The 11,977-nt window shown below is 43.5% G+C and overlaps 1 protein-coding gene across 1 annotated transcript in view; it reads right to left on the bottom strand.

The window, feature by feature from the left end:
* Window positions 1-5,054: 5,054 nt before the first annotated feature.
* Window positions 5,055-11,977, bottom strand: part of GTF2F2 (general transcription factor IIF subunit 2) — a 68,512-nt gene continuing 61,589 nt past the window's right edge. Inside the window, exon 9 of the mRNA XM_070751399.1 lies at window positions 5,055-5,438. Within this exon, the coding sequence (XP_070607500.1) occupies window positions 5,319-5,438 (120 nt within the window). The 3' untranslated portion in view covers window positions 5,055-5,318. The remainder of the gene's footprint in view (window positions 5,439-11,977) is intronic.

Below are 11,977 nucleotides of genomic sequence, written 5' to 3'. Positions count from 1 at the left end.
TAAGATAAAATACAGGAAATAGTATAAGGGCAGACTAGATGGACCATGAGGTCTTTTTCTGCCGTCAGTCTTCTATGTTTCTAAGTCCAGCCACACCATACATCACATTTATTGGTCAGAGGGGCAAGGTCTAATTGCCCCAAGCCTGGCAACATAGATGGGTCTTGAGACTCTTGTGGAAGGCGAGGAGGGTGGGGGCAGTATGAATCTGTTGGGAGCTGATTCCAGAGGGCCGGGGCCGCCACAGAGAAGGCTCCCTAGGCTCCACCAAACGACATTGTTTAGTTGACGGGACCTGGAGAAGGCCAACTCTATGGGACCTCACTGGTCGCTGGGATTTGTGCGGCAGAAGGCGGTCCCGTAAATAATCCGCTCCGATGCCATGTACGGCTTTGTAGGTCATCACCCACACTTTGAATTGTGTCCGGAAACCAATCGACAACCAGTGCAGTCCGTGGAATGATGGAGAAACATGACAATATCTGGGTAGACCCATGACTGCTCGCATGGCTGCATTCTGCACGATCTGAAGTTTCCGAACACTCTTCAAAGGTAGCCCCATGTAGAGAGCACTACAGTAGTCGAACCCCAAGGTGTGAGGGCATGAGTGACTATGAGTGACTCCCTATCCAAATAGGGCCACAACTGGTTAGTACAAGCTGCTTCTGATCCCCAGCTGCCAGCAGTTTGGCAGATCGAATCTCAGTAGGCTCAAGGTGGACTCAACCTTCCGTCCTTCCGAGGTGGGTCAAATGTGGACCCAGATTGTTGGGGGGCAAGAGGCTGACTCTGTAAACTGCTTAGGACTGTAAACCACTGAAACAGCATATAAGTCTAGATGCTCAATGCTAGTTGTAGTTTTAGTAAACTCCTTCAGCACGGATCACAGGGGGAATATGGCTTTATGTAGTGGGCTTCTTATTCGAATTGTACAAGATGTTTGAAATACAGTGTTCCCTCAATTTCCGCGGGGGATACGTTCCGAGACCGCCCGCGAAAGTTGAATTTCCGCGAAGTAGAGATGCAGAAGTAAATACACCATTTTTGGCTATGGACAGTATCACAAGCCTTCCCTTAACACTTTAAACCCCTAAATTACCATTTCCCATTCCCTTAACAACCATTTACTCACCATTATTACTGGTACGCACCATTGAATAAGACACTAAGTGATCCTGATATTTATAAACATAATTATTTATTAACAATAATCATTTTTTTTGTTATTTGCAAAATTTATTAGTTTGGTGATGACGTATGACGTCATCGGGTGGGGAAAAACCATGGTACAGTATAGAAAAAAAACCCGCGAAGTATTTTTTAATTAATATTTTTTGAAAAACCGTAGTATAGGCTATTCGCGAAGTTCGAACCCGCGAAAAGTGAGGGAACACTACTGGAATTGTGTTAATTTTTCACTCCCAAGTAGTTAACTTGTAATTGGGGAGTTGGGATCCATATCACGGTAATTGGGAATTATTAGACCTTGTTTATTAGACCAGAGTTCTGGGCAATCTACGTAATTCTATGTGTTCTGGAGTGTAGATAATAATAGAAAGTAAGACAATGGAGATGAAACATTCTTCAGGTGACAAACTAGGAAATCCACAACAAAAAGGATTTTCAACATGAGGCATAGGGAAAGGAGCCCGATGTGCTGCCCATAACAGGACTTGCAATTTAGTAAACTCAGTTACATGAAGAACTTCTGCCCGGTGCTTCTGTCAAACAGAAAGAAATGCTCCAAAACCCCTCAAAATGTTTCGGTTCCATCCAAATGTGTCTCGGGTAAATAGAAAACGAGGCTAGGTTAGATTCTCTTTCAACCCGACTAACCAGAGAGCGGTTTTAGCTCTGCACCCCTGGCAAAACATTGCACAGGTTTAGGAAATGACCAAGTTGCTGTGGATTCTGTGCATCCAGGAGAATTCTAGATCAAGACAGATGTGATTTTAAAAAATCATTTTGTAACCGGAAGTTGCCTCGTTATAGGGAACAGTGTTCCCTCTAATTTTTTTTTGGGGTGGGCGGAAAAGTATAGTGTCTGAGCGGCAGTCCTTTCGGGACTGGGCGGCACAGAAATAATAAATAAATAAACAAACAAACAAACAAATAAAAAACCCACCCTGTTTTGCCTCAGAGAATTTCAAAATAAAATACTGTACTGTGTGTCTATAACAGTGAGCTCATAATAGGGCAACTCTATCAATATCAAAATGCCACTTAAATAGTTGAGCTAGTTTCAAACTAGATTTTGATTTTCTTTCTCTCTTCCTTTCTGCCATTCTTTTTCTTTCTCTTTTCCTTCCTCTCTTTTTTCTATCTGTTTCTCTCTCTTCCTCTCTTCCTCTCTCTCTCCTTCCCTCTCACTCTTTCCCTCTCGGCTTCTGGGCAGGTTTGGAAAACTCTGAGTTGATGATGATTTTTAAGTGAGCGATTGCTCACTGCTCAGCTTAGAGGGAACTATGATAGGGAACAGCAGTTTTGAGTTGATGGTTGAGTCAATTTTACTTTGGACATAGCATGTTTTTTTCTATAAAACTTAACTATTGGCTGGCAGGTGGATAAATTAAAGATAGAGAAATATTAGGATTGATTGGATAGAGGACATATTGATGATTGATAGATGGATGGATGCATCCCTATTTAAATCTATTAAATATGCAAGCCATGTTATTTAAAAAAATATTTTTTGCATTGTAAGATGAATTGCTAGTTGTAAACGACAAGATAAATAGAAGAAAAAGTACCAGTGTAAGATCTATGAATCATACCGTCAGTGCTTGTCCCAAAACATGAGGTTGGGCCTGGAAGAGCTGGTATGTCCTGTAAGGGGGTCCACAGAACTCTTAACGGGCCAGGTTTCCGTTGAGAAGGAGTTGCAGTGTGGTAATAGGACCTGTCCAAATGTCCAAGAAGAGACGGATTTGTTGTGAGTGGTCCACGTCCAGCTCAGCTGGTTGCGGATTTTGAGGACCAAGAGATGGATGAGTACTGGCATCGCAGGCCCGTGTTCTTGCCATGTGAGAGTGAGGCAGAGTTAAGGACTGAGGAACCACCAGAGACCGTAGTACCCCGTTAGGTATTGTTGGATTCGGAGGACGATGGGGACTTGGAGGATCAGGACCCCCTGTTAGATGCAAGAGTGAGGAGGATGAGATCCAGGAATGAATATCTCTCAAGAAGGGGTTCTTGGCGTTGATTAGATCTATGGGACATTTGGCCACACCTTGGGAGGTACCGTAGTTTTTGGAGTATACGACGCACCTTAGTTTTGGGGAAGGAAAATAGGGGGGAAAGAATCTTCTTACCAGGGATTCATCTGGCTAGCGTCCTTAGTCTGGTCAGCTTCAGCACATTATTTTATCCCCTGGTTAGGGCTTTAAAAAACTTTATTTGAAGAGAGTAACAATGAAAGAGCTGGCAAGCCAGTAAGAGCTGGGATCATTAGCACCTGGAAAGAAACATTTGGAGCAAGTAGAACAATGGTAAAAATCTGGCAAAGACTTAGGGCTTGGGAAACATTCTTCGCAGAGAGTAACAATGAAAGAGCTTGCAAGCTGGTAAGAGCTGGAAACACTGTAAGTACCTGGTTAGGGCTGGAAAGAAACTTATTCCAAGTAAGTTAGAGCAATGAAAATACCTGCAAAGACTTAGGGCTTGGAAAACATTCTTTACAGAGAGTAACAATGAAAGAGCTTGCAAGCCAGTAAGAGCTGGGAACATTGTTAGTACCTGGTTAGGGCTGGAAAGAAACTTACTCAGAGCAAGTTAGAGCAATTTAAAAAACCCTGCAAAGACTTAGGGCTTGGAAAACATTCTTCGCAGAGAGAAAGAATGAAAGAGCCTGCAAGGTCAGAGCTGGGAAGATTGTTAGCACCTACTTAGGGCTGGGGGGGGGGAAGCTACATTCAGAGTATAAGAGGCACCAAAATTATCATTCTTGGGGAGGAAAAAGGGGTGTGTTATGCTCTAAAATATGGTATATTAAAAAATGCTGATGGGAAAAAGGGGTGTGGAAAGCAATGTTCAACATTAAGACGGTGCCTTGAGAGACTGCTTCGGATGCCATGGATTTCAATTCCTGCTTTTACAGGAGCTGGTGAAGCCCTGAACATTGAATAAGTGAAAAAATACCAGAGACATTTCATTAGGGGAGATTTATGTCTCTAACTGGCGTACATAGAAACAAGATTGACGGCAGAAAAAGACCCCCTGGTCCATCTAGTCTGCCCTTAGACTATTTCCTGTATTTTATCTTAGGATGGATCTATGTTTATCTCAGGCATGTTTACATTCAGTTCCTGCGGATTTACTAACCACTTCTGCTGGAAGTTTGTTCCAAGCATCTACGACTCTCAGTAAAATAATTTTTTCTCCCGTTGCTTCTGATCTTTCCCCTGACTGACTTCAGATTGTGTCCCCTTGTTCTTGGGTTCACTTTCCTATTAAAAACACTTCCCTCCTGAACCTTATTTAACCCTTTCATGTATTTAAATGTTTTGATCATGTCCCCCCTTTCCCTTCTGTCTTCCAGACTATACAGATTGAGTTCATGAAGTCTTTCCTGATACGTTTTATGCTTAAGACCTTCCACCATTCTTGTAGCCCGTCTTTGGACCCCTTCAATTTGATCCATATCTTTTTGTAGGTGAGGTCTCCAGAACTGGACACAGCATTATTTCAAATGGGGTCTCACCAGCGGGATCAAAATCGCCCTCTTCCTGCTTGTTATACCTTTAACTATGCAGCCAAGCTTTCTACTTGCTTAAATTCATCATCAAAAGGCCAACATTGGCTGCATTAACAGATAGAATCAAGAGTCCCTAGGGAGTTGAATTGAATTAATCAATTAATTAAACAAACAAAAACACAAGTATAACCTGGAGCGCTAAAAGATCAACCATTTGTAGAATAAATGCAAATAAATGCATTCATTTGTCTTTAAAAGTATTGTCAGATTCCTCCATTGTTCAATGTAGGGGCTGATTCAAGAGGCTAGTGGGATAAATAGGAAAAATTCAGCCTGGGAATAAAATAAAACTTCTACTCGATTTATCAACATGATTTATATTTTTATAAAATGCAACAAGTTACAAGAAGAGGCCACGCGTTAAAAACCCAAGTACAAGTTTATTCTATAAATAATTTGTATGCAATAAAACATACACCCCCCCCCCCAAAAAATTAGGAAGCACTGCAGAAAAAAAGATTTTTTTAAAAAGCAACGGAAGAGGGCTGATTAGAAAAGCTTACTCTTTTAATGGTGAGGGTATTATTTTGTTCCCCTGCTTTCAAGATTGACAGCTTCCTGGCTGCTAATCGCTTTTATCTTCATTTTGATAATGCCTGTATTCTGGCTTGAGTTCCCATGTACTTTTATGCGCCCCTTTGAAATTGTAGATGCCGATTTCTCTCAAAATTTCCTTTAGGTAGATCTGAAAGAGAGCAAGAGAGGTTGACTTGAACATAGTACATAAAGCAGGACATGTTACGTTGAGTCCAATATATTTGATAAATAAATTTGATATATTTGTTAATCAATATCCCTTAATCCAGACCCAAAGACAATCTCCCTTAAAAGACAGACATTTACACCAAGTTGAATGTACGGATGAGGACGCCAGATATAAATATAACATCTGGTTTTAATAGAAGACATTTGTAATAGAATAGAATTCTTTCTTGGCCAAATGTGATTGGACACACAAGGAATTTGCCTTTGGTGCAGATGCTCTCAGTGTCCATAAAAGAAAAGAGACATTTGTCAAGAATCAGGAGGTGCAACACTTAATGATTCTCATGGGGTCAAATAAGCAATTAGGAAACAATATTAATAAAAATCTTTGGATACAAGCAACAGGTTACAGTCATACAATCCTAAATGGGAGGAGATGAGTGATAGGAACAATGAGAAAAAACTAGTAGAAATAGTAATGCAGACTAAGTAAATAGTTTGACAGTGTTGAGGGAATTCTTTGTTTAGCAGAGTGATGGCGTTCGGGAAACAACTTTATTATTTATTTATTTATTCATTCATTTATTCATTCATTTATTCATTTATTTAATTTGTATGCCGCCCCTCTCCGCAGACTCGGGGCGGCTCACAACAGCAACAGAAAACAATATATAATACAAATTCAATAATTAGAAAGCTAAAAACCCATAAGTTAAAAAACATGCACACAACATACCATACATAAACAGTATAGGCCTGGGGAAGATATCTCAGTTCCCCCATGCCTGATGGCAGAGGTGGGTTTTAAGGAGTTTGCAGAAGGCCAGGAGGGTGGGGGCAGTTCTAATCTCAGGGGGGAGCTGGTTCCAGAGGGTCGGGGCTGCCACAGAGAAGGCTCTTCCCCTGGGACCCGCCAAACGACATTGTTTAGTCGACAGGACCTGGAGAAGGCCAACTCTGTGGGACCTAACCGGTCGCTGGGATTTGTGCAGCAGAAGGCAGTCCCGGAGATATTCTGGTCCGATTCCATGAAGGGCTTTATAGGTCAAGACCAACACTTTGAATTGTGACCGGAAATTGATCGGCAACCAATGCAGACTGCGGAGTGTTGGTGTGACTTGGGCATATTTGGGAAAGCCCATGATTGCTCTCGCAGCTGCATTCTGCACGATCTGAAGTTTCCGAACACTGTTCTTGTGTTTCGTTGTCTTGGTGTGCAGTGCTCTGTAGCCACGTTTTGAGGGTCGGAGTTGAAACAGTTGATGTCCAGGAAGCGAGGGGGGCAGTAAATATTTCCACCGCCCTCTTTTTGACTCGTGCAGTCTACAGGTCCTCAATGGAAGGCAGGTTGGCAGCCACTGTTTTGTTCTGCAGTTCTGATTCTCCTCTGAAGTCTGTGTCGGTCTTGTTGGGTTGCAGAACCCAACCAGACAGTTGTGGAGGTGCAGATGACAGACTCATTGATTCCTCTGAAGAACTGGATCAGCAGCTCCTGGGGCAGTTTGAGCTTCCTAATCACTTGCTCTGCCCATTTGCAGAACAGTTGCAGATCCAAAGCAGCAAGCGCTGAAGATGTGTGAATTCTGTGTGTCTCAGGATGCCAGCTCTCCAAATATTTTAAAGCAGTTAAGAAGAGTCTCCTTTTAACAAAGCGGTTGAAAGGCTGATGCAATCTCCAAATATTTGTTCACACAGTATTGCAACAACCCCACGAGGGGGCAGCAATTGACCAGCCGAGTCCAAAATGAAAAAGTTGGTGTGCAAAATCAGAAAGGGATCTTCTCAATGAGGAAACCAGACCATTGAGATCAAGGGAGGTGACTAATACCACTCTGTAAAGGCTTAGTAGGACCACACCAGTGATGGGCTCCTACAGGTACGTCTAGGTACGCAGAACCGGTAGGAAAAATTTGATTTTTTCCCCCTTCACTCCGAGTCCTCGGAGAGGGGCAACATAATAATAATAATAATAATAATAATAATAATAATAATAATAATAATAATAATAATAATTATTATTATTATTATTATTATTGACTCTGGGTATGTTTTTCCTATCACAGTAAATGAGGTTGAATGTGTATAATTTTAGAAGCGCTGTGTGTGTGTGTGTGTACATACACTTTATAAAGTAGATATAATGTATATTTTTGTGTGTCTGTGTGTAATATGTACACATATGGGATATATACCTAGAATTAAAGAATATATTTTGGATGTTCAGTCATAGTAAATAGAGGAGGAAATTGTCTCTCTTTGACCAGAAGATCTCCAAAGTGCCTTCCAATTCTGTTGGTTCTACTTTCAGCTAGGTTGGGAATTACTGATTTTCATACATCCCTGTCATTCAAATAGTCTCAGTCTCTCTCTCTTTCTCTGTCTTTCTCATTGTTCTTTTTCTCTCTCTCTCTCTCCCTTCCTTCCTCTCCCTCTTTCCCTCACTGTCTTTCTGCCTCTCTCTCTCTCTTTGTCTGTCTGGCTCTCTCTCTCTTTTCTTTTTCCCTTTTTTCTCTTTCCTTCCCTCCCTTCCTTTCCCTCTATCTTTCTCTCACAGTCTTTCTGTCTCTCTCTCTCTCTTTCTCCCTCTCTCTCTGTTTGGTGCTTTCTCTCTCTTTTCTTTCTTTTCTCTTTCTCCCTTTTTCTGTGTCTGTCTCTCTCTCTTTTCTTTCTTTTTCTTTCTCTCTCTCTCCCCCCCTTCTTCTCCTTCTATCTTTCTCTCATTGTCATTCTGTCTCTCTCTCTCTTTCTCCTTCTCTCTCTGTTTGGTGCTTTCTCTCTCTTTTCTTTCTTTTCTCTTTCTCCCTTTTTCTGTGTCTGGCTCTCTTTTTTCTTTCTTTTCTTTCTCTCTCTCTCCCTCCCTTCTTCTCCTTCTATCTTTCTCTCATTGTCATTCTGTCTCTCTCTCTCTTTATCCCGCTCTCTCTGTTTGGTGCTTTCTCTCTCTTTTCTTTCTTTTCTCTCTCTCTTTTTCTGTGTCTGTCTCTCTCTCTTTTCTTTCTTTTTCTTTCTCTCTCCCTCCTTTCTTCTCCTTCTATCTTTCTCTCATTGTCATTCTGTCTCTTTCTCTTTCTCTCCCTCTTTGTCTGGCTCTTTATCTCTCTCTCTTTTCTTCCCCCCCTCTCTCCCCCTCCCTTTCTCCCTCCCTAATGACTGGTTTCCTCTACTTCTGTTTTCTTCTGTAGTCAAACAGGCTTCCACCATTATCAAAGAAAGGGAAAGACAGAAACAATGCCATGAAACCAGTAATTAAGAGGAACAGTTTAATTAAAGGGCATTTCAATTGTCTGGCCTCGCCAAGCAGGGAAAAAATTAGGGCTAGAAGAAAATGTACTTTCTAGAGGAGGAACCTTCCAATTGAAAGATGTTGGAGCTGCAACTGTGCGGCTTGAGTAAAACATATACTTAATAAGTAGACTTGTATTTATCACTTGCCTAGATTTATGTCCCAGTCACAACTAATGGATCCACACTCAAGTTGATTTAGAAAAAAACAGGATCACTTGCAGTTGTGAGAAAAGGAGGAGGAGGAGGAGGTGGTGGAGGAAGGAAGAGGATCAGTTGATAATTCATCATAATAAACTAAATAGTCTAACATCCAGATCCGATCAGCCATCACTCATATTAGAAAGTTGACTTCTCCACTTGCGCGTCATAAGACTCACTCTTAAATATCCAAAAGGCATATGGTGAAGTATTCTAGAGATCTGCTCATGCAGAGACCTCCTCTTGCTCAGCCACTCGTGTCTTCTGGCAACTCTGCGTACCCTAGCATCAAGAAGAGGATCTTCCGCTTCTCCTGAGTTACTCATGGACACCTCTGGAGGTGCAGCAGGCCCTGGTTGGCCCTGTGCCTCTGACCCCACATCCTCTCCGACCTCCCCGCTATCAGACTCAGGTGCCAAGTACACTGGCCTAGCATACCAACCCACCCCGTCTCTCGATCCTGTCCATGATCATGGACAGGCCCAACAAGCCATGGCTAGACACCAGCAATACAATTTTTCCAGCGGTCACTCTTGCCCTCATCTAGCCTGCCTTTTGGAAAGTTTTAGCAGGAAAGAGCTACTTATTTCCAGTGGTCAGTAGTTCCACGGGCACAATTTTAGCCTCAAGAATTAATAATAATAGTAATAATAATTTATTGGATTTGTATGCCGCCCCTCTCCGCAGACTCGGGGTGGCTAACAACAATAATAAACACAACATGTACAATCCAATAATAAAACAACTAAAAACCCCTATTATAAAACCAAACATACACACAAACATACCATGCATAACTTGTAATGGCCTAGGGGGAAGAGCTATCTCAACTCCCCCATGCCTGGCGCTATAAATGAGTCTTGAGTAGTTTACGAAAGACAGGGAGGGTGGGGGCCGTTCTAATCTCCAGGGGGAGTTGGTTCCAGAGGGCCGGGGCCGCCACAGAGAAGGCTCTTCCCCTGGGGCCCGCCAAACGACATTGTTTAGTCGACGGGACCCGGAGAAGGCCAACTCTGTGGGACCTTATCGGTCGCTGGGATTCGTGCGGTAGCAGGCGGTTCCAGAGAAGGTCTCGCTTCACTAAAAGCTCGGCCTGTCTTACAAAACCCAGTGGAAAACATCAAGTGTTGCCAAAAAGCGACAGCCACAACCATAAAGTGTGAACCCTAAGAACTTCTGAAGACGTTCTGTGGATACTACATACAGGTAGTCCTAGCCCTTGACTTAACAACAGTTCCTTTACTGACCGTCCAAAGTTACAACGGCACTAAAACCGGTGACTTACACAATGCGTAAAATTCACAAACCGCAAACACACGGCTTGTCTCCTTCCAATGAGTCAGAGAGAGAAAGAGAGAGGTGGGAACTATGGAGACCTCAGAATATGGTAGACTTCATTAGTCTTTGTCTCTGCTTCTCCTTCGAAAAGTTAACGTTCCATCCCTCTAATAATCCACTAAAAATTAAAATCCATTAAAATTTGCTCTACCCAGTCAAACCCCCTCCCACACCAACCCACCGGCTTCTGCACCAACGTTCTCCTCTTTTCTTGCCATTCCTACAGAGAGGAGCAAAACCAACATCTGTCACAGAGAAACAGCACAATTAGTAGCCTCTCAGTTTGTAGGAGGCGAAGGAGTTTGAACAGGGGTTGCTGGAGGGGAGGCTGAGAGCCAAAGCTGTTCGGTGTCTGGAAATAAGATAAATATCTACGGTTTTGATTTCTGCAGAGCAACAGATCGCAGCGGCGGGAGGAATACTGTATTTCAATATATAAGCGACAGATTTATTTATTTATTTATTTATTATTTAGATTTGTATGCCGCCCCTCTCCGCAGACTCGGGGCGGCTCACAGCAAGATACAGCAATTCATGACAAATCCAAATAAATTTAAAATATTTAAAAATATTTAAAAAACCCCATTTACTAGCAAACACACACACAAACATACCATGCATAAATTGTACATGCCCGGGGGAGGTGTTTCAGTTCCCCCATGCCTGACGGCAAAGGTGGGTGTTAAGGAGTTTACGGAAGGCAGGGAGAGTAGGGGCAGTTCTAATCTCTGGGGGAGTTGGTTCCAGAGAGTCGGGGCCGCCACAGAGAAGGCTGTTCCCCTGGCTCCCACCAGACAACATTGTTTAGTCGATGGGACCCGGAGAAGGCCGACTCTGTGGGACCTAATCGGTTGCTGGGATTCGTGCGGCAGAAGGCGGTCTCGGAGATATTCTGGTCCAGTGCCATGAAGGGCTTTAAAGGTCATAACCAACACTTTGAATTGTGACCAGAAATTGATCGGCAGCCAATGCAGACTGCGGAGTGATGGTGAAACATGGGCATACCTAGGTAAGCCCATGACTGCTCTCGCAGCTTTACATCTCCACCCCATGCCCAGTCAACGAAGCGGCGGAAGTGATGTGCCGGTGCCTGGAGGCTGTTGGGGCCTGGATGGGTGTCAACAGACTCAAGCTCAACCCGGATAAGACGGAGTGGCTGTGGGTTTTGCCTCCCAAGGACAATCCCATCTGTCCGTCCATTACCCTGAGGGGGGAATTATTGACCCCCTCAGAGAGGGTCCGCAACTTGGGCGTCCTCCTCGATCCACAGCTCACATTAGAAAAACATCTCTCAGCTGTGACGAGGGGGGCGTTTGCCCAGGTTCGCCTGGTGCACCAGTTGCGGCCCTATCTGGACCGGGACTCACTGCTCACAGTCACTCATGCCCTCATCACCTCGAGGTTCGACTACTGTAATGCTCTCTACATGGGGCTACCTTTGAAAAGTGTTCGGAAACTTCAGATCGTGCAGAATGCAGCTGCGAGAGCAGTCATGGGCTTACCCAGGTATGCCCATGTTTCACCATCACTCCGCAGTCTGCATTGGCTGCCGATCAGTTTCCGGTCACAATTCAAAGTGTTGGTTATGACCTTTAAAGCCCTTCATGGCACTGGACCAGAATATCTCCGAGACCGGCTCCTGCCGCATGAATCCCAGCGACCAATTAGGTCCCACAGAGTGGGCCTTCTCCGGGTCCC

This window comes from Erythrolamprus reginae, chromosome 4 (genome assembly GCF_031021105.1).
Source record: "Erythrolamprus reginae isolate rEryReg1 chromosome 4, rEryReg1.hap1, whole genome shotgun sequence".
In the NCBI taxonomy this organism is placed as follows: domain Eukaryota; kingdom Metazoa; phylum Chordata; class Lepidosauria; order Squamata; family Dipsadidae; genus Erythrolamprus; species Erythrolamprus reginae.
Note: the sequence above shows the minus strand (reverse complement) of the source record. Positions and strands in the feature narration are given on the sequence as shown.